General features: G+C 52.8%; 1 protein-coding gene across 2 annotated transcripts; it reads left to right on the forward strand.

Moving 5' to 3' along the window:
- Positions 1–4,653: 4,653 nt before the first annotated feature.
- Tsku (tsukushi, small leucine rich proteoglycan) lies at positions 4,654–16,382 on the forward strand. Of its 2 annotated transcripts, none has more exons than XM_059253098.1 (2): positions 4,654–4,742; positions 13,929–16,382. In XM_059253098.1, exon 2 carries the CDS (start codon positions 13,937–13,939, stop codon positions 14,999–15,001), a length of 1,065 nt encoding a protein of 354 aa, XP_059109081.1. In that variant the 5' UTR covers positions 4,654–4,742; positions 13,929–13,936; the 3' UTR covers positions 15,002–16,382. The 2 variants fall into 2 exon arrangements, with proteins under 2 accessions (XP_059109081.1, XP_059109089.1); XM_059253106.1 differs by lacking the exon at positions 4,654–4,742 and adding an exon at positions 5,543–5,696.
- The last annotated feature ends 6,109 nt before the right edge of the window (positions 16,383–22,491 follow it).

Here is a 22,491-nt window from a genome sequence, read left to right on the forward strand (position 1 = left end):
CAGAAGCCTAGATCCCCTCCGTGAGCTAAGGGATAGAAAACTGCATTATCAGAGTCTACGTTCCTCTCCTCAGACTGACCTTGCCCAGACAGAAACCGAAGTGGACTCTTAGCCAAGACCTCTCTAACTGCATTAAAGCCTTTCAGATCCTCTCCCTCTCCTTTGCCCTAAATTGGCAGAATATCCGCTTTCTTTTTACTACCTACTGTTCACATGAGGAAAAGACCTGTATTTGCCCACTCGCTGCCTGAGTGATGGGCCTATGAGACCCACATCTGAATCCCACGGGAAGCCCCCCCCCCGTTGGAAGATGCACTTCCCCCAAACAGACCCTGGGTAGCCTTACGAGAAGGATGACCAGGTAAGGGGGGCCATAACTACATGTTCACAATGATTAACCGGTAGTGATAAAACCTGTCAATTATACCAAATGAGAGGGATAACTCAAGGCCCCACTGAGAACCCAGCCCTGTCTACTTCCAGACTGGCTGAGGCTATGTATAACTACTGACCTGGACCCAGAGGGTCCTGAAGACCTCGTCATTTTCCAACCCATGTCATCAGTTAGTACTCCCCAAGTATCTGACCCCAAGTTGGACAAGGGACCCCAAACCTTCCTCCTCGCTTTGCTTCAAGGCACCCCATTTCCTGGGAGGAAGGTTTGAGGACTGAGAGGGAAAGGGAAGGAGGGGATGCAGTAGCAGCTGCCCTAGCCCATGACAGGCTGCTCTGGGTGCTTCCATCATGATACAAACCTCCTAAAGCTTCACTATGTTCCTTCTCTTCTGCGTGAGGACACCAAATTCAAGTAACACCCCCTCCTTCTCTGTAGGCACCCTCATTGAGTCAGCCAGGACACTTTTGTCAAAACTGGCCCATGGCCACTTGGCAAACAGTGGGGACATTGGAACCAGAACTGCCTCTCTCTTAAAAGGGAGGGCCATCTCAATACCCGAAGTCCTGGAGACATGAAGGTTAGGGGGATGGAGGGTACCGCTGATTCTATTCTTGGACTCCAAGGGGGGAGGACTGGCTTGACTAACAGTCTGCTTGTATATAGATTCTCATTTTTTTCATATCTATGGAAAAGACTCGGATGACCCTGGATGTGGCAGGAAGTAGAAATAGTTTCTTAATCAAGATGGAGGCCACTTCTTGTAGCTGGAAGTTTTCCTGTGTCCTGCCTGGTCCTGTAGCCACTCAGACCCAGATAAACACACAGAGGCTTATATCAATTATTAATTGCATAGCCATGGTCTATGGCTCAATTTTCGTGCTAGCTAGCTCTTATAACTAAACTCAGCCATTTCCATTAATCTATATGTTGCCCCGTGTTCCGTGGCTTTACCTGTATGCCATTACATGCTGCTCCCTGGACAACGGGATGGCATCTCTCTGCTTTTCCTTTCTCTTCTTCCTATCTCTCTTGGATTTTCCTGCCTGGCTCCATCCTGCCCTCTCATAGGCCGTTGCAGCTTTATTTATCAGCCAATCAGAGCAACACATATTCACAGCATACAGAAAGATATCCCATAGCAACTTCTTGTAACCAACTTCCTTGGACCCACTTTTTGGTCTTTGATCCTCCTCATTGGAATTGGTAGGTAACTCCTGCAGAGCTAAGCTACCCCACACCCCCTCTAGATGGCTCCTTAGAAAAATGTATCTTTTATACATTCATTCTCAGCATTACTGAAATGGCTACCACACTATTAGGGAGAGACATCTTGTCAAAACTCATTACAGTACAGCTCAACCATCCCATAAGCTCTCCCTGACCCCTCTTACCCAGGCACACCACTAGACCTCTTCTATTTCACAACAAATTTCCTCTGGGGACAGTTTGTCTTTCCCTGGATGGTCACGGTGCACAACCTCTCCAAAACGTTGTCTCATAATTTTCAACTTTCCCAGGCATCCCTTCCCCCAAGCTATGGCCGTACCCCTTATTTATAAGCATTTGACCATCAGTCTACTCTGCCCCTGTAACTTCCCTTGTGACATGCCCATACTGGTGGTCAGAGGCCTGACAACAGTTACTGGTTAGTGTAAAACCTCAGAGTCATCAACAAGGTTGTGGTCCCTGCATGCTGTTGAACCAAACCCCCACACTCCCTTAGGACTAATTCCCATAGGGAGTCCTGCTGGCCTCCTTCTTCCTAGTCAGCCCCCCTTTTATTTTGTTTTGATGTACCAATGAGTTTAATCAAGGTTGCTTACGGGAGCAAAGTTGAGAGGTTATTTACAGGACCGTGGGCAACTTATCAATTCCCTTCACTCTCTGTATAAAAGTCCTTCCTACATAATCTCTCCCTTTGGTCTCTCTTTCTCTCTATTGTCAGATAATAAATAGCTCAGCCTTCATCTGAAAAAACAAAACACAAGGCATTAATGAGGCCCTTCAAATGAAGTCTTACTTAAATGCTGTGTGATACACACAACTATCAGGAAAGGCAGAGAGGGTTCAGACGTTAAAGAGGCTCCTTAATAATTTAATAAAAGAAACTCAACAGTCTTGGCTAATTCTCCTCTCAGTGGCATTCCTAAGGTTTTCCTATCACTCCTGAAGAGAGACACATCTCAAGCCCATTTAAGGTCCTATGTAGAAGAGGCCACTCCTTCAGAAAGATCTTTCATTAGGCCCTGAAAATCATGGTCTTGCCCAGTATGTTACATTTCAGAAACCAATCGCCAAGACCATTAATGATCGTCAGGATAATTACAGCCTGAAACCAGACTCTTTCTCACCAAGTGAACATGGCCAGTCAAAATTAGCCTTGACAGAAGACCACAGAGCTGCTCTGTCTCTAAAGTCAGCCTCCTCCTGGAATCGAACACTGAGCAATCAGAACTGTTATCGTTTGTATGCTGGGAACTGCATGATGGGAATTACATGGTGGGTCATCCTAGTCAAAAAAGATAGTGGGCCGGCGAGATGGCTCAGTGAGTGATAGAATTTTCCCTCAAACCTGGTGACCTGAGTTCCATCCCCGGAACCCACATGGTGGAAGGAGAGACTGACGCCCCACGAGCTGTCCTCTGACCTCCACACATGTAGGCACATTACCCTACCCCTTGAACAATGAAATAAGTATAATTTTAATTTTTTTAAAAAGAAAGAGGGTAGCTGCAGACAGGCAGTTCTTTTTTACTCCCCCACACTCCCTGAATTCTCCCATTGTGTTCAATAAACTTTTTCCCCCTGCTTTGGTCTAATGGTTGATTCTTTCACTAACCCTCTACCACTCCCCTTGTATCCCCAGTCTATAGGAAGAAGCATTCAGACTTCCTAGGAGGCTCCAAGGGTGCAGCACTAAATTCCAGCAGCCCAACTGGAAGGGTGACCCTGCCCATACAGACGCAATCTCAGGTGAGGCCACAGTGAGAAGATCCCCCAAAGACCTCCTATTTCCAAGCCAGGGTGATGGGATTCTTTTTTCTTTTCTTCCTTTGGCTTTTTGAGACAGTCTCATTCTATAGCTAGACTGTCTAAAAACAGAAAGTTATCTTGCCTCCAGCTCCCCAGTACTGGGATAACAAGGAAGCTTACAGACACGGACCACTGGCCTCTACCCCTTAATGAGTAGGATTCAGCCCAGGTGAGTCCCCAGGATCACAGGATGACTGTGAGCAAGGCAAGGGTCTGAACAACCACTTTCTTCTGAGTGTGAGTTTGATTTTACCGACTGGGAACTTGCTTTTCCTCAGACACACACACACACACACACACACACACACACACACACACACACACACACAAGCCCAAGCAAAGATTTTTGTTTTAAAATAAGGAAGAAAGAAACAAAAACCCTGGATGCAGCAAGTCTGGGCCATGACAGGGGAACATTGCTGGGTGGCAAGTTCCTGGGAGGTCCAAAACCAATACCAAACCTCCCACTAACCCTTTATCAGGATGCGCCCCCTCTGGAGGTTGGCATTGTCTGGAGATATATATATCCTCATAAATTTTGGCTGGAGAGGATGGGCTGCAGAGGGAGGGGAAGACTTAAGCCTTTACTACGGAGCAGTTTCCCTTCTTGGAAATGCAGCCAGAAGTTGACTTTCCCTCCAGGAAAGAAAAAATAAGTCTGTTATGTCTGTTGCTTTCTCCCTCAGTCGCTGCCTGCCAGCTTTCTTCTTAAGCTCGCCCTCCTTTCTGTCTGTCTCTGTCTCTCTCTTTCTCAAACACGCACATTAATGGCTCTAGACCCTTTTTTAAACTTTTTTTTTTAATGGTAGGGCGGAGACTTTGAGAAAAACCCTCATCCACCCATTCTTACCAACTAACTCTGCACACACACACACACACACACACACACACACACACACACTCCGGCAACCTCCAGATGTTCCCAAGCCAGCGGCCATCTGCTGAGATTACTGGGACGAGCAAAGGGGGAAGGCAGAGGGGGCAGGGATCCGGGTTGCAGGAAACTGGGAGAGAGGCCTAGTGGAATGGGAGGGAACGGCGCACTTTTGAGACGCTCCCTAGGGTGGAACCCGTGCTCGGCCGGCGGGCGGGGGCTGGGCGGCGGGAGCGCCCCGCTAGACTTGCACTTTGACGACGCTCCCTGAGCCTCTTGGCCGCCAGCCCGAGCAGCCACTGGGTGCCCAGCAAGGGGAGCCCGGCGGCGGGCGGGGACTTGGGGCGGGACGTGCGGCGCGGAGAAAAGCGCCGGCCCACCGGCCAGCGCCGGGCCGCCTAGGTGAGCGTGCCGAGGCGACAGCTGTGGACCTGCCAGGTGGGTGCTGTCCCGAGGCGCAACGAGATCGGCGTGCAGGCGGAGGTCTGGAGCCTTGGACTCCAACCTCGCCGCCCCATCCCGTGGGCAGGCGGGAGTGAGGGGCGGGTCCGGGTCCTGCCGAGGCCCCTCAACTTTTCCGGGACACCGGGCCACAGCAGCGCAGGGTGGGGGTAGCAGGGGAGAGGGCTTTCAGGAGACAAAGGCTCTGTCTGGGGGCCGTGGGCGTGGGCCGGCGCCTCCAGGGTCTTTGTAAGAACACGTGCATCTCACGGTAGTGGGTCTTTTGTGGATTTGGGTTGAGAAGCCCGCATCTGCCTGCGCCTTTGTGTGTGCGTGGCTTTGCATAGCTGTCTCGCCCCGGTGTCCTCGTTTCGCAGCCTGGCGTCTGGTTGTGGGGACCGGTGGGCGCTCCGCGTGTGTCCGCATACGTGGTCTGTGCCTGTCGACGTGTCTGGGTTGGGTGTCCGTGGGGCATGTGTGCGCGCTGAGAGCCTGAGCTGCCCTGACTCTCCGCTCCCCTGCTGTCCACCGTTTCCCCCTACTTGGCTTCAAACTTTTCTCCGGGTTCCTCCGGCAACGCTTGCTGGCAGCCCTCCTCTCTCTCACCTCCGGAGGTCCTTCCAGCCGCGAGGGGGTGGGATAGGATTGGTGGGTCGGGGGTGATCGGCAGTGCCTGGCGACTGGCCCGGGCCAGGACTGGGCGGAGCGTGCTGGACACCCTCACAGGACCCTGGTGGGAGGAGGGAGGGACGCGGCTGGTCTGGGCTCCGGCCTGAGGCTGGAGACCGGGGAGTAGCGCGCTGCTGGCAGTTGTCTGCCCTTCGCTCCTGGGACTGAGTGAGTGTGGAAGGAGAAACCCGCCAGCTTGGTGGAGAGACGTGCTTGGTTTTGAGTACCACTCTGCATTTAACCGGACCCCAGAGTGAGGGGATCAACCTTCTGATTCAATAGGTGAGAAAGGCCAAGGCTTGCCTGCATCCGGCCTGCTCGCGGCCCCAGCCCCGGTTGGGCTGTGGGGAGGGGGTGGGGACTTGCATACACTTGTTTCCAACAGGACAATCAGTGGCCCACGGTAGGGCACTGGGCGTATTGCTCATCCCCGTTGAGATTCGGTCACTTACGGATGGGGTGAGGATTCCTCGCCGCGGCGGGAGCGGAGCGCGCAGTGGTGGTAACCAGCGTCCGGAGTTTAGCTGTGAGCAGCGCCACCCACACTTGGCCAGGCCCAGAGGTGACTCAAACTTAGATCCTTCCTTGCTCCATGCTATCCTTTCGGATAAGTCTAGACTTGCAAAGCCCCCAGAGTGGGAGTGGCTCCATCCTGCCTGGGCTTTTGATCCTGGGTGGCAAAGATAAACCAAACATTTCTTTTCCAGCCCTCCACCCCAATCTTTAACCAAGAACTTTGCCCAATACTAAGGAGGGGGGTTTGGGGGGGGGAGATAAGCTGGCCACAGACTTGGGAAAGAGGCAAAGATGGCCACTTTTAATGTCTAGTCCTAGTCATTCCTTTTGAGAGAGGAGTGTAAATTCCCTTGTGACTCCAGAGCCTGGAAACTATTGTGTTCCCAGGCATTAATTTGTTCCTAGGACAAGAAGGCTGGAATGCACCATCCTGGGGAACTCGAGTCCACAGGGCTTCCACCCACCCTGTTCCACTGACCCGTGTAAAGGCAAAAGCTGATGTTACTTATCTTGTGCATGACAGACTGGTCAAGAGACAGAGTCCAGACCGGCAGTCTTAATCATTACTTCTGGCACAAAGCAGAAGCGGTGTACTTTATGGAGTTCACCATCCTTTCTCAGGGCACCGAGCCTAGGAATTGGGGATACTTCCTGAAGAGGGCAGGGCCCACCCTGGAAGTCCCCTGACAAAACAAGTTCTAAGACAGGTTCCATAGGAGGGACCATGGGAGGGACCTGGCAGAGTAGATGATTCCGCCTAGGGTTTTGAAGTTTTCCAATGCACAACAGAGCCAGGAAGGGCTTCCCACAATACATGCAGGGCTCTGTGTGTCCTGGAAACAGCGTGCAGGTGGTTTGTCTTTGTGTCGGGGTGCATGGTTTGGGTTTTGAGGAATAAGTTACTCGGAGGCTGGGAGGGGAGGTGGAGGCTGAATCACTGAGCATCAGTTTGAGCGGGAATTTGAGCCTGTGTGCTGAGAGTTGCTGGAGGAAAGGGTGGTGTTGGTCAGTCTAAAGCCTTCCTCTGGCTTTTGGATGGTGCTGGAGTCTGGGAGACCTATCTGAAGACAAGATGCTGCATGCCTTCCAGTCAGAAAGTCTGGGAGCTGTGCTCTTGCTCCATGGGTGCCCACCTCTGTCACCTGGGATGTGTCATTTTGCCTGTCGGATGCGTAGCCACCTTCAGGTGGAGTTACCGGTTGATGTGTTGTGAATGTTAAATAACATAACAGATTACTGTATGCGCTAATAAATTGAGATGGCGTTTCAGGGTGTCTGACTACATTGTGTGAACGCAGTGGAGGCAGAAATAGCATGGACCCCAGTCATAAACCTGATTTTACCGCTAAGCCAAGCTCTGAGTTCCAGGAGGCACTGAAGCAGAAGGAGGCCTCTCTGCCCCTGACATTTTACTCCTCTGGGTCCCCCACCACCCCATGCTAGTATCCACGGTAGAGCTGGACACATTCTTAGACAGCTACAGCCCAGTGACTCTTTGGGGGATGAGGCCGGGTTAGGCTGGGAAGGCCTCACAGAACAGGTAGCTTTTGAGTCAGACAAGTGAGAGTTTGTGGAAGACAAAAAGCGGAGGGGGGCGGGGGGGGGGCTTTGCCATCTTTGTCAAAAGAAATAGCCTATGCAAAGGCAGAGGTCCCTGGGGAGTGGCAGGTGTCTAGCCTGAGAGGCTGTTTTTGTGGAATGGGTTTTAGATGGGGCGCAGTGGTGGACTCTTTGATCTTTAGTTGGAAGCTGTCTGTACTCTGGTGCCCAGCATGGCGGTTGTTTAGAGCTTTGGAAGTGTTTAGAGGTGGAGGCCAGAGACCAGGTGGCTACAGAGGTCTCCTGAGTTGGACCCAGGCGAGGTGGTTGCCTGACTGGAGGAAGAGGAGAGACAGAGACCCGCTTGCCTAGGAGTGACTGCTGTTTTGATGCCAGATTCCCTTTCGGCCACAGGTGTCACCACTGCCTCAGCCTCCTCTGGCCTTTGCGACCTTCCCAGATCCCAGGGGAACTTGGTCAGGGCCCCGGGGTGAGACACTGAGAGATTCCAAGGCCTCCAAGGATGGCCTTTGGGCTCTGCATCCTGTGTGTCTGAGCATCCCTTCTCTGACCCTGCAGTCACCCACAGAGGCAGGACTGAACATGCGCTGAGACCCGCTGGTGCCAGCGGGCTGAGTCCTTGCTTCCTCTAAGTAGTCAGAGCCGGGCCCGGCTGGGAGCAGCACCAGGCTTCTCTACATGTTACAAGACCAGACTCGGTTCTCAGAGTCAGTGAAAGCCTGTAAGGCTGGTGCCCGGTCTGCAAAACCTTTTTTCTCTCTCCCTGTGTTCTCCTGTGCTGTTTGAAATTGGTAGGAGCTTGACAGTTTTCCCAAAGACCAACTGGAAGGAGAAAATAGCTCGTTCATATCCCTGTAGATGATGCTCCTTCGGTGGGAGGGTACTGAAGTTCCAGGCCCCACCGGTACCAAAGATGTCATGAAGGAGGCCAGGTGCTAGGTTCAGAATACCCGTGTCCAGCCTTTGTCCCCTCACTGGCCATGTGACTCTGGACAAATCATTGAACCTCTCTAGACTCCTTAGACAGCCAGAAGACAAGTGCAATACCATCTAACTTCCTGGTTTTGCAGGGCGACCAGACATAAATAGCTGAGGATGCATGGGACAGGCTGAGGTGTCCTTTGGTGACAGTGCCACCATCTGTGTGCCTGATACATGTTTTAGACTTTTTGTTTGGTTGATTGACTGCTTCTTTGTTTTGAAACAGGGTCTTAAACTATATAGCCCCAGATGCTGTGGTACTCAATATGTGAACTCGAACTCACAGAGATCCTCCTGCCTCTATCTTTTGAGTGCCGAGATTAAAGGCGTGGGCCACCATGCCCAGCCAATACCTGGTATATCTTAATATAGTACTTGATCCAGGGAGAAATAAAAAAAAAAAAAAAAAAACAAAAACCTAACTCCCCGTCACTGCCCACAGAGGACAGACAGGTAAACATGTCATTACAGCCCCACATTACCAACTCTAAGCGCCTGTCCACACTGCCAGTTTCTACATTGAGGCCAAGTGTGGGTTTGGAGCTAACATGCCTGGGTCCGGTTCCTCTATTGCCTGGCTGAATAGCATGCTGCTGTTTGCCTGTGCAGCAGGGATAATAATCACCACAGTTAAGGACTGTCATGGGGCAGTAATGACACATTCGGGGAGCTGATGTGCTTGCAATATCGATTCTGAAGAGAAAACCAGCCCTGGAGGCTCTGAGTGTATCCCCAAAATTCTGATTCTAATTTCCAGAGCTAAGTGGTTGGAGGGCAGGACGCTTATGAAATGTTGTCTCCCTGTGGATTTCATTGCTGTCAGTATGCTTGTGACTGAAGGCAGTGAGCTGCGAGGCCATTGGGGGTTGAGGAGCAGCTGGCTGATAAAAAGCCCATCCTAGGTGGGTGCTGGGCACTGGACCAACCCGCAACTATCCCCCATCCCACTTAGCTCCTGTGCCAGAGGTTCCATGTTGAAGTTGTTAGCAAAAGCTAGAAAGTTTTATACAGTCAGAAGTTCTGTGGCGTGGTACCAGAGCCTGGCAAGCAGACCCAGGGGGAGTGTGGACTCCAGCCTCTAATCCCAGAGAGGTGTCCCACAGAAGAGGAGGGTGGCTGGAGCCTCAGCAGCAGACACCAGCAGTATGTCTGAGAGGTCAGTGTGAACCATGGACCTGCTGGGTGCCCGGCTCTGCACATAGGAACCTGGGTGGAAAGGGATGTGAAGGCTAAGTCACCACCTCCAGGAAGTTTAGAAAACTCTGGCCGTTGTTGGTCACCAGGGACTGAGCACTTACTGAGCAGAATACACCATCTCTACATTTTCCACGGCCATCACTTCTTGTCCCTCTGGAGGACTCTGAGACTCCAGTAGGCAGGGCTGGATTCCAGGCAGGTCCTAGGTCTAATAGCCAACCCACATAGCTTCTTGCTGGGTCTCTGTTGCTGCCCCCAGGTCTGGTTTTGACCCCAGTTAGGGAAGGATGTGTAGGTTAAGAAGGAGGCGCTCCGTCCCCAAGCTGCTCACACTTTATGTTTGAAATTTGAATTTTCTCAGTAGCCTCTAAAGGAGGCCTATTGGTAGCCTGAGGTGTGAGAGGCCAAGAGGGAGGGGTGGTGGGAGCCTGTGGGGACAGAGACTGCTTTGTTCCACTGGCCAGGCAGGGACGGGTGGATAGATGTGTGTGATGTAAGGAGCAGTGTGAGGTGGTGGGTCCCCAGCTCCTGGGCCTTGCTCTGCCATCGCATTTCCTTTACTGGCCCTCTGGGCTTCAGTCACCCATAGTCTCCAGGGGCTCTGCAGCTCACGAGCCTGGAATTCTCTGTGTTTGTGGACGGTGTGAACAACAGCGGACTGCTGAGAGAAGTTGCTACCCAGATGACAAAGCCATTTCAATTCCTACGGGGATTCGGACAGAGAAGGGAGAGGGGCATTTCCAACCTCCAGAGGCCTTCTGTCTGGGAGAAGATGATCTCTGTGGTTTTCCAAACAATCCCGAGGGCAGTGATAGGGCCAGCTCTGTCTCATGGCCGATTTGGGATGTGATGTGGAAAGAGCCCCTTGGGGCTGCCTGGCCCATAGTGTTCACACCATTCATGCTTGGCCTCACAGGCCAGGAGTCACTGTGGACTTGACGTTGTGGGCCCTAAATAGCTCGTGGCTGGCCTCACAGGACCTGCTGTCTTCCAAACCAGAGCTGTGGGAAGTGTCTTGCCTTGTTCTGTGGCTCTTTGGGTGTCTTTCGTCGGCAGGGCAAGGGTTGTAGAAACGATCTCTTGACCTGGAGATGTCTCTCCTCTCCAGACATCCTTGGTGGCTGCCTGTCTGCATTGCCCACATGTCTGTGTGGCCCGGATGTCTGCGCTGCACTTTCTCCCAGAGTAGAGGTCCCAGAATAGAGGCTGGGCAACACTAATGCACAGATGAGGAAATCAAATTCCTGGAAATAAAACTGTGAAAGTCTCAAAACCTTAAGCCTCCTGGGTTCAAGATGCTGATGATGTTTGCTGTGAATGTGCTGTTTGCTGTGGATGAGAAGGGGGGCCTTACAGTCTCATCCACTCGCCCCCTGAGAAGGCTCAGCCCGGTGCTTTGCTCAGCTTTAAAATCCTACAGCTCTAGGGTTGGTACTGAACCCCTCATTGTGGAGATGGGAAGCAGAGGCTCCCAGAGAGGAAGGCACTGGTGATCACGACAGTCCAGGGCGGAACAGTGACGAAGATCTAGGGGTCCTGACTCCCCTGGGACTTGTCCCGCCTGACACAGCTGCCCTGTTGCTTTCTTATCATCGTCCTGGAGTGTGGTGAAGCATGGCGAGGGGCCCTTGGTGTAGCGTCTAACCTGGAGAGACACAGCAACCCACACTGTGGCTCTGTCAGTGACTTGACGGTACTGGGCGTGTCCCCTGTAGGGGGACATATCTCCAGTCCTTAGAGCAGCTCTTCGAAGGACTGGCCTCCCCTCATCCTTCCTGTAGTGTCTCCAGATCACACAGGTTAGCAGGTGACTCTTCAGATCCTTTAACGAGGGATGGGACAGTTGGTCTCACTGGGCGAACTCGAGGACTATATGAGATTGGTGGGCTTTCGCTTCCTATTTCCCACTAGAGTTCCCCGGAGCCTGTGTATGACAGGGCCCTGGGAGGTGTCCGTGGCACAGCAGAGCAAGGCTCTGGCCTAGTGCGTTTATCAGCCACATCGCCCAGGTGGCACTCCACCTGTCCCCTTTATCTCAGCATGCGGACCGCTGCATCATTCCAGATCCCCCGGGGAAGGATGTGCTCAGCTCTCTACAGATGCAGGGTGCAGGGCTTTGTGGACTTGTGTGAGGATGGCAGACATTGCTGCCCTGTTGGGAGTCCAGGGCTGGGACCTAGAGGAGAGAAACATCTGTGCTGTGTTTGCCCGGCCGCGGGTTACATAAGCTAGAGTTCAGGAGCAGCAGCCTGGCATTTTGTGGACACATTGTATAATCACCTCTGGAAACCAAAGGGTAATCTCGGGGCCCTTTGTGGTGTTTGTTTAAACCCCCAGGTTGGGGGTGGAGGCTAAGAGCGATCCGCTTAGCTTGAGGGCGGGGTAGGGGTGGTGGTAATGAACTCTTGAAGAGCTCCCTGGGGGAACAAAGGGGCCTGGAGCAACTTAATATTTTCCTCTTGGTGCAAACATTGGAACACTCTGTCCTGCCTTGGCTGGGTCCAAGCCCAGGATGCACCTGGGGAGGGTTTAATCCTTGAATTGGTCTCTACAAAAGAAAGGGGTAGACAAGAAGGGCCCCAGGGTTGGGTAGGGCAGAAGAGCCCAGCCCCGGTTCTCCCTGGCCCAGGACAGAGCCAGAGTGCAGATCGAGTGGCTGCGTCTTTAAAGTTTCATGGAGGACGGGTAATGCTATCCAGCTGTCTGCTACCCCGGTCTAGAAGGTGGGCAGGTCCTCACCCCTCCCACTTCACCCTATTTCTTCCCCGGAGGCCCCTGGAAGGGAGACAGGCAGGAGGGCAGGCCCCCCAATGAAGAGCCTTCTGTCTTCAGAGTGGCTGCCTAGCAGGGGAGGGGGACACTTAGAGGTCCTCAAAAACATGAACATAAACCTTGAATATGCCTCGTGTGGACCTCTGCAACCTTTAGATATGACAGCATCCACATAGTGTCAGGAATATGTAATGGCTTCTGTTGTAATTTCTTTCTTTCTTTCTTTCTTTTTTTTTTTTTTTTTTTGGTTTTTGGTTTTTAGTTTTTCAAGACAGGATTTCTCTGTGTTACAGCTCTGGCTGTCCTGGAATTCACTTTGTAGACCAGGCTGGCCTCGAACTCACAGAGATCCGCCTGGCTCTGCCTCCTGAGTGCTGGGATTAAAGGCGTGCGTCACCACCGCCCGGCTTGTAGTTTCACAGAAGGAACTGAGGTCGAGGAGTGGGTGGCTTGAGCTGTAGCATACGTCTATAAGGAAAGTCCCCCCTGGATTCACCCTGCTCCCCACCAGGCCTTCTGGAGGCAGGAGACCGAGACAGAAGAACTGAGCAAGCCTGGGTCTAATTCCGACTGTTTTGTGCTAGTTTGGTGGTGCAGCCCTGGTTCTCTCTGAGCCTGTTTCTTCTTCTGCCCAGTGGGGTCATAAGCCCTAACCCTGCCTGTCACAGTTAAAGGGGGAGGGGGCGGAGAGGTGAGCCAGCTGGGGGCTGGGCACAGGCAAGAGAGCAGGGGCTCAGGGTGTGGGCGACCCCCAAGCATATCTGGGAATCCAGACACTGGGTCTCCAAGTAGAAGGGAGTTGCTCCTGCAGAGCCAACTAAGGTGGAAGGGGAAAGGGCAGTCCCTGCAGGAAGAGTGGGTTCAGCCCCTGCCATTGGCAGCAAAGGATCCTGGCTCTGTGTCTACTCCACCCAGCACCACCATGCTTAGCTGTGTCCTTCCCGGTCTCCAACCCGTCAAGGCTCCGTTCTCTCTTGTCAGATGGAGCCAGGACCCTGCCTTGTAGATGGCTGGGAGGGTTAGAGAAGACCGTGCTCAGAGGCAGCCAACCCAGCACCCAGCCTGTGGCATCTTTTCAGCCAAGATGAATGAAGCCCCCCAACTCCACCCCCGCACTGTGAACTCCTCTGTGGCATACCTGGGTCTCCAGCAGCCTCTGAGTCCTGGATCAGCAGATTTAGTAAAACCAGCCAAGAGACCATCTGGTCCAGCAGGTTTCACGGTTAGATGTCCGGGTACCGTCACTTCAACCAGAGCAGGCCACTTGCATCTGATGCTCCCAGTTGAAAGTCCACCCAAACCCCCTTAAGCCATACAGATGTGGAGACGGAGGCCAGGAAAAAAAAATAAGGACTAGGAGTTAGGTGTGTTCCAGGAGGCCAGAAGCTGTGACAAGTCCCAGCTGTGTCCCTGCACATGGGCTGTGTCTTGTAGGGCAGGATAAGAGTGTCTGGTCCATCCACCCCTCACCTGTGGCTCTCTTTCCAGGTGCCACCATGTTGTGCTCCCTGTTCCTGCTGCTCCTGGCCATGGGCAGAGTGCAGACAACTCGGCCATGTTTTCCCGGATGCCAGTGTGAGGAAGAGACTTTTGGCCTCTTTGACAGTTTCAGCCTGACTCGGGTGGACTGCAGCAGCCTGGGCCCCCACATTGTGCCTGTGCCCATCCCTCTGGACACAGCCCACCTGGACCTGTCTTCCAACCGGCTAGAGACTGTGAATGAGTCGGTGCTGGCAGGGCCGGGCTATACCACACTGGCTGGCCTGGACCTCAGTCACAATCTGCTCACCAGCATCTCGCCCACTGCCTTCTCCCGCCTGCGATACCTGGAGTCGCTTGACCTCAGCCACAATGGCCTGGCAGCCCTGCCAGCTGAGGTCTTCACCAGCTCCTCCCTGAGCGATGTCAACCTCAGCCATAACCGACTACGGGAGGTCTCAATCTCTGCCTTCTCCACCCACAGCCAGGGCCGGACGCTGCACGTGGACCTATCCCACAACCTTATCCACCGCCTGCTCCCCCATCCAGCCCGGGCCAGCCTGCCTGCACCTACCATTCAGAGCCTGAATCTGGCCTGGAACCGGCTCCGTGCTGTGCCCGATCTCCGAGACCTGCCCCTGCGTTACCTGAACCTGGATGGGAACCCTCTGGCTACCATCCACCCAGGTGCCTTCATGGGGTTGGCAGGCCTCACCCACCTGTCACTGGCCAGCCTACAGAGTGTCCCCCAGTTAGCACCCCATGGCTTCCGTGAGCTCCCAGGCCTACAGGTCCTGGACTTGTCAGGCAACCCCAAGCTCAAGTGGGCAGGAGCCGAGGTGTTTTCAGGCCTGGGCTTGCTGCAGGAACTAGACCTGTCGGGTACCAGCCTGGTACCCCTCCCTGAGATGCTGCTCCATCACCTCCCAGCTTTACAGAGTGTTAGCGTAGGCCAAGATGTGCAGTGCCGGCGCCTGGTGCGCGAGGGTGCCTACCCCCGGCAGCCTGGCTTCAGCCCTAAGGTACTCCTACACTGTGGAGACACCCAGGAATTTGCTGCCAGAGGCTCAGACATCTTGTGACAAATGGTGTGGCCTGGGGCCACTTGACAGACTGCTGTCCTGGGCTTGCTCAGGTCCCAACTAACTTATATTTTAATGTGCCAATGCCTGTGGGGAGTCTCCAGGCCTACGTGGCGGCATCTCAGTAAAGCTGTGGGCCAGGGATAGCTTTAGTACCTGGGGCCTGTAACCAGGAACAAAATCTACCCGTTTGTCTCGGTGGCTCCCTTCCCAGAACTGTGGGCAGAGGGACTTGGCTGCCAAACCAGACTCTGGTCCCTTCCTGAGCCCCGCCCCCCGCTGTCCATAAGTGCCTTCCTTCCCTTTTGCCTGGATGGACCTGACCCACCGTGTGACGGGGTGGGTGGGGGTCAGCTCTGCAAATGCTGACTCAGCTCCTCGGAGCTCAGTGTCTAACCACACCTTCTGTGAGGCCTACTTCTTCCTTTTCTCATGGAATCCTGGGTAGATTCTTAGTTGTAGAAGGACTTAGAGAGAAAATCAAATCCACCCTCCTTGTAGGACAGTCGGGAAAGGGGGCCAGGAGCAACAGACGTGCTCACCTGAGGTCTTGGAGAGGTGTGAAGAGCCCAGCCTCCTGCTGAGGGTGGGGGCCATGGACTTCCCTGTCTGTCATCCATCTCCTCCCCTGGCTGGGTGCCCTATGACCATTGTCTGTGCTTTTTCCCATTACGGCCAGCAGCGGCGACAGCAAGGTCACAGAGGTGGGACTCTAGGTCCAGTGGCCAGCTCATGGTATGAGCAAAGTCAGTCCACCTTTCAGAGCCTCAGGAAGCTTGGGACATGTCAGTCCCAAGCCTGTCAGTTTCTTATTGTGGGATGGGGGTCCCCTAGCATCAAGACTGGAAGCGTGCACATTTTCCCCAGAGACCCTGTCTCACGATGCTTCCTAAGAAGTCAATGCAATTTTGGCTATCTGGCCATGAGCTCCAAGGGGCCTTGTGGAGTTAGTGTCCATGGGCCAGAGCCCAGAGGCCCATTAATCCTCCAGGAGTGCAGCAGAAAGAGACGGGGTTTCCCATCTACATTATGCTTACCCCCAGGGTCACATCTCAGCTCTCTAGCCCTGGACTCTCTCCTTTGTCTTCATTTTATGAGAGTCATTGCCTTTTCTTAGTGAACTGTCACTTTTAACCCCCACCTCTGCTGGTCGGGGATGGAAACGAAGATAAATGTATTTGTTCACTTTTGTAAGACTTCTGGGCATGCGTTGGCGGTGTTGGGAAGAAGCCAGCTATTGGTGACCGTGTGGGCACTGGGGCTGGCCCCAGAGATGCTCACAAGGCAGTGTGAGCTCCGTCTTGCCACACTCGCCCAGCCCAGCCCAGCCCCTGACTGGTCCTTGGTTTAATAAATACGTAGAAGAGTTCTTTCCATCTCATCATTGAACCGGAGTTTGCTGACAATCGCTGCCCTGGGGTTGGGGCTACAAGGGTAAATTAGACCCCACCGTGGGCAGCTCTTTCTCCCTGAAAAGGCCAAGAACCTTCCAGGATCGGGTGTGTACGACAACATTCGGGAGGTGGTTACTGGGGTAGGCTACACCCTGCTTGCTTTCTTCACCCCCTATCCATGTCACTCCACCTCCATCCACCATCTGTACATCCTCAGCCATGAGGCCCTTGCACGCCCCTGCCTCAGGCTGTAGCAATGGAACTCTGTCGTTGCACTGTCCCTCAACTCTTTCTCATGGAGGATTTCTGGTTCCTAACGGGCCTTGGAAGCTTTCCCAAAGGCTCCCTTGACTCCCTTCTGGCAGCCTTGACCATCATTGGCATTTAGCTGCTGTGGTACCCTGTTTGCACACCTCCAGTGACAGCACACTCCAGTGACAGCTCACTCCCAGCTTCCTCTGGGCTCTTGGTGGTCAACAGGTTGGTTCTTCTGACCGGCCGGTCTAAGGAGGTACCCAACACCATCATCGCCACCAACAGCCATCTGTGGCTGGTTCCTACACTGTGCCAGGCCCTGTACTGAACTGCAAAGTGTAACTCCTGGGGTCTCTGCCCTGGGGGGGGGGGGCGCACAACAGGATCCCCAGCTAAAGAAAAATTCAAAGCCAGTGAAAGCCTTGTGAAGGGCCTGCATAGTTCATGACGAGTAGACTAACAAGGAGGCTAGCACTTAGGAAAGCTCATGGGTGAGGGGTCAGTGGCACAGAGTCCAGGGTTTCTAGTTGACAAATCTGTGGTAACCTTATTGGCAAGAGTAGCTAACTCGCTGGGTGAATGCCCACTGTTGGAATGTTCTGGACTCTGTGCAGAAAGAGCTGAGGGTTCCATTCCCTGTATTTACTCAAGTGGGGAAGAGGGAAGCCCTGTATACCGGGCAGGAGAGGCTTCAAATGTAGGATTGGGGCAAGGATGGTACTGTCACCCAGTAGGTCTGGGCCCTCCCAAAGCCCTGCTTGTGGAAGGAATTCTGTTTTGTTTTTGAGACAAGATCTCTCTATGAAGTCCTGTCCATACTCAGGAATCTTAAAGATAGGGGAAAAGCCCAGAAGGGAAGTGGGGGGTCGGGGGGGTTTAGAGAGAGAGATCTCAACACTCAGGCTGCAACTGGAGCAGGGGCTGGTGGTTCACATCAGTGATGCTAGCCCTCCTGAGGCAGAGCCAGGACCATGGCTTACATGAAGGTCTGGGGCAGCAGGGTTGGAGGTGAGCCTGGACTGCATTAGACCCTGTCTCAATAACAATAACAAAAATAAAAAACAAAAATGGGCCAGCAGTGGAGCTCCTGGGGTGAGGGTGGGGGCATAGACATCAGACTACAGCCTCATCCTGTGACCTGAGACATTGGAACAATCTTATCATAGCCTCTTGCCTGCCCTAGACCTAAAGCCTCACAGGTAGTGCTTCTGGGCGTCATCTGGCTCACAGCGCCACCTGGTGGCCACACCCCCCAGGTCGGAGCCGACAGGCAGAGCAAGGCGGTGAATGCTGTTCTCTGCTTCTGGCTATCCAGAAATACTCACAGGGTCTTCCTCTCCTTCCAGAGATCCTGGCACCTAGGAGGAGGGCGTTAGAATATTCAGTCTCCAATTTTATGCTAAGATTTTGTTTTGAATTCATAGAGTTCATCACAAAAAATCCTGGATTCATTACAAATCAATTGTGTGAGTTATCTGAGCCTGAAAAACCAGAGTGAAAACACCTCTGTCCTCACCGGGCGGCGGTGGCACACGCCTTTAATCCCAGCACTCTGGAGGCAGAGCCAGGCGGATCTCTGTGAGTTCCAGGCCAGCCTGGTCTACAGAGTGAATTCCAGGAAAGGCTCCAAAACTACACAGAGAAACCCTGTCTCGAAAACCTTCTCTCCTCAAGAAGAGGGAATGAAGTCACATTTGCTCAGAGTGAAAAACTGTGACAGTCACAGAATAAGGTGCCCCAGAAGTGCCCTTCCTCCTCTCCTCACAACCGCACCGAGTACTTTTGTCGCCATATAAATGAGGAAACCAGCCCAGGGCAGGCTTCATTTGTCGGGTACCATCATTCCCTCCTTGTCTGTGACTGCTCATGAGTGGGACCACTGCCCTCTAAGAATCCAAGGAGAAGGGAGCTCTGAAACACCAAAAGCCACTGGATTAAAGCTGTTTTTCTGTTGCCAATAAATTGGGGAGATCATACAGCTCCAAGTAGATCCCATCAGACCAATGAGTCTAGACCCTAGAGCAGAAAGGGCCAGGGTCAAAGTTACAGACGTGTTTCTCTTGGCCCCCTTTGCACAGACGTGAGACTGGAGCCTGTAAAGGTGCGGACTGAGGTGCCGGGGTTCTGTGCTGCACAACTGGCTGTGCCATCTGTGGGACTCAGTGTGCAGCGAGCACGTGGGTCTGTCGTCTAGAGAAGAGAGCTGCAAAGCAAACACAGGGCCCTCCTAAGGACCCATAAGCCATGAAGCCACCTTCCTGGGCTCAGATCGCCTCATCAGTAGAGAAAGCCAAGGGTGTGCCTAGTGTTGGGGAGGATGAGGGAACAGTGTCTGGTTCAGAGAGCCCACTGGAATCTTCCGGACAGGAATTCCCCTCCTGGTGTAACCACACCCCAACCCCTGCTTCCCCCATACCGCCGTGACCGAAGGGCTCTCAGAAAGAGTAGAGGGGCAGTGAAGTCCCCTCATACCTAGTTCCAAGGGTGATGTCTGTGATGGTAGAGGTCATCAGAGGCTCATGTGGCCCAGTCCATCAAGGATCAGCATTCCTTCTTGGCTAACATTCTCCAGGGAGCAAATGTTTATCCTACTAATAATGACTCCATTGGTGGCCAGTATCCACAAAGGGAAGGTGTCCAGCGCTGGCCATGTCTGCCGTACACAGCTGTCCAGTGTCCAGGCAGCGATCGATAATACTGTGCTCTGTGCTCAGCATTTAACATCTGTGCACAGTGCGCCTTCCAGCCGCAGAAAAATGACCATTCAGCTAAGTCATGTACCTCTGTTGGCTTTTCTTATTTACTTAAGCACTACTGATTGTATTTATGGGGATTATTGTCTTTGTCGAGCTTAGAGGGGGAATTCCTGTGTTTGCTATCTAACTCCCAACACTATTTGTCATTTTATGTGACATAAATGTCACATACTCACTAGGCAAAATGTTCCAAACTGAGACGACAAGCATGTGTCATGTTTCTCGGTGTCTATATGCCACATACATGATAATTACATGCATTGTTACAGGAAAACACAGAAAAAGAGATATTGGTTGGAGACTTGAAGGATTAAGCTAAGAACGATTTTCTAATTAATTGATTCTTAGAAGCAGTAACTAAGCTAAGTGGAGTAATAAACGAGGGCTCGACTCCCCTGCTCAGATGAAGGGTGGAAAGCCCCACTTTGAGCTAAAAAAAAAAAAAAGCTGGGTTCCCTAATGAAGCGAAGACAGTGACCCGAGCACCTGAGTCAGCCCCTGGGATCCAGAAGGTCACCTGACCTCAAAGCCTGGCACTGCTGAGTCCTAGGGAAAGTCACCCACCCTGTCCTTTAGCCATAGTCCCTCATCTGTAAAACAAAGAGATGGTGGCTTCTCCCAGGGGAGTCAATGTTGGCAACCCCTTAGCATGGTGCTTACCGTACGGTTAAGCGCAATATCCATGAAATATTATCTATTCTTTTGAATCCCCCCTCATACCTTGGCCAAATTTATAAGCCCTCCTCCTCCTCCTCCTCCTCCTCCTCCTCCTCCTCCTCCTCCTCCTCCTCCTGTTCCTTTGTTTATTCCTAGGTCTGTCAGCTGCCCCGGGGAGATAACATGGGAAGCAGCGCCATACTTAGGGACTTCCCTGGTTGGACTCAGGGTCTAGAGCTGACGCACTGGACTTGAGAGACGTGGGAAACCCTGTCCTTTTCCCTTTGGAGGAGCTTCACCTTCTGCCTGAAAAGCACCACTGCTCCCTGACTTCAGTGATGTCCGTCATCGTCAGAGGCTCCTCCATGATGGGCCAGGGCTCAGGATACTGAGCGTACCTGGTGGTAGTGATGAAATGTCTGGGCGAGTCTACAAGCAGGGCAGGCACTGCTTCGTGGGGCCAATGAGGTGTCTGACCCACTGTCAAAGCGCGTTGTCCCTAGAGACGCTTTCTCACCCGAGGCAAGAGGGCGAGGCCCACAGAGAAGGTGATGGGAAGACAGGGTCACGTCCCTGTACTGCCTCTACTATCAGTGAGATACCCTCATCAAACGGGGCCCAGGAAACCTCGGCTCCTGGGATTCACAGCTGGGCCTTCACACTCATCTCGAGTCTGGGCTGAGCCTATGACTTTGATTACAACAGTGTGTTTTTATTTTGTTTTGTTTTTCAAAAATTAAATTTATTTTTGTGTGTTTGTGTGGGTGTACACACATCAGGACAGTTTGCAAGAGGTAGTTCTCTCCATCTACCATGTGGGTCCTGGGGACGGAGTTCAGGTCATCAAGCTTGGCCGCAAGCACCTTTACCCGCTGAGCCGTTTTGCCAGCCCATGTTTCATTTTTTTGAAACAGGGTCTCACCCTATAGCTTACCCATACTGGCCTGGAGTTCAGCATCCTCCTGTCTCAGCCTCCTGAGTGCTAAGAGTATAGGCATGTAACACCATGCCCAGCTCAGGGTAACGAACTTTAAATGCAGGATAAGGTAGAAGCAGATCCACATTAAACCTGTCTTTTTTTTTTTAATTTACTTATTTATTTTTAACTTTTAATTTTGTGGTGCAAGGGAATTGAACCCAGAGCCTTGCACATGCTAGGCAAATTCTCCACCACTGAGTTATATATGTGTGTATGTATATGTATACATGTTTATGTTCTCAGGGTAAGACCTAAATCTTAAGAGGATCCGATTTTGCTACCTTGGGAGCGCTGGACTGCCATGTACAAAGTCTACTGAAACATGTAGAAAGTCCCCAAGACTGCATGAAGAGAAAGAGGAACTTCAGTTTCTCTCCAAGGAAGCTGACGACCCTAGCTGAATTCAGGCCAATGACAGCGGAGGCTGAAGAGCCAACCAGCTGATCCCTGCCCCACTGCAGAACAAGGGCAGATAACATGGCTGTTGTTCCAGGCTGATTCAACCCGTGCAGAATTAGCATAATCCATAATGAATTCAACCCATGTCACAGGCCCCCAGCCTGCTGCCACATTCCTGCCCTCCTGTTAATGTAGCCATGGGAAAAGGGGGGTTGAAGATACAAAGAAAATTCTAGGTGAAAAAGGCATGCTCTTGGAATACCGCCATCCTCAAGAGCCATACCTGGCTGATGGCTTAAAGTGTCTCAGGAGCCAACTCAGCTGGAAGCTCACCTCTACAGACATACTTCACAACCACCCTGCAGGCTCAGCCCTTCCCCACCCCTACTCCAGACCGAGCACCTGTTACCCTTGCCCCTCGCCTTGGTTTCCCCTCCCTGCCTGTCTCCTCTCCCTGCCAGGCTGGCCAGAGTCCATTGTTCTGTTTGGGTGTCTTCACGCTCCCCAGAGGTTTTCTCATACCCAAGAACTTCCTGAGGGTCCAGTGGGATCCGGGAAGAACAAAGGAAGTGAGTACAGGAGGGGGCGGGGCGGGGGCGGGGCTTGTCGGAACCCAGCAGCATTCCCAGGGCACCCAGGCAAAGTCAAAGCGTCTCTGCTTCCCACAGACCTCAGGAAAGTCATTCTTAGCTCAAGCTCTCAATATTCTCTGGTCACATAGACACCGTAATTCCCTCAGCTTGTCTCACACTCCAAAACCCATGAGGGTGACCTGCGAGGCTGGAGGAAGGGGTGGTAGACAGATGGGCACCTGGCAGGGCTCTGGTTCTGAGTATGTTCAGGGGTGGCTTCTACACAGACCTTCCCTTTGCTGACACATTGTGAAGGAAGATGGCCTGGGGTGCAGGGGTAATGAGTGCTTCACTGTCTACATGCTTCCAGCCTGACTAGTTCCTACCTTTCCTGCTTCTCCGGCCTCCATGCCGCCTCCTCCGGCCTCCATGCCGCCTCCTCCGGCCTCCATGCCGCCTCCTCCCAGCAGGGTGATAT

The sequence above is a fragment of the Peromyscus eremicus genome, chromosome 1 (genome assembly GCF_949786415.1).
Source record: "Peromyscus eremicus chromosome 1, PerEre_H2_v1, whole genome shotgun sequence".
Lineage (NCBI taxonomy): Eukaryota > Metazoa > Chordata > Mammalia > Rodentia > Cricetidae > Peromyscus > Peromyscus eremicus.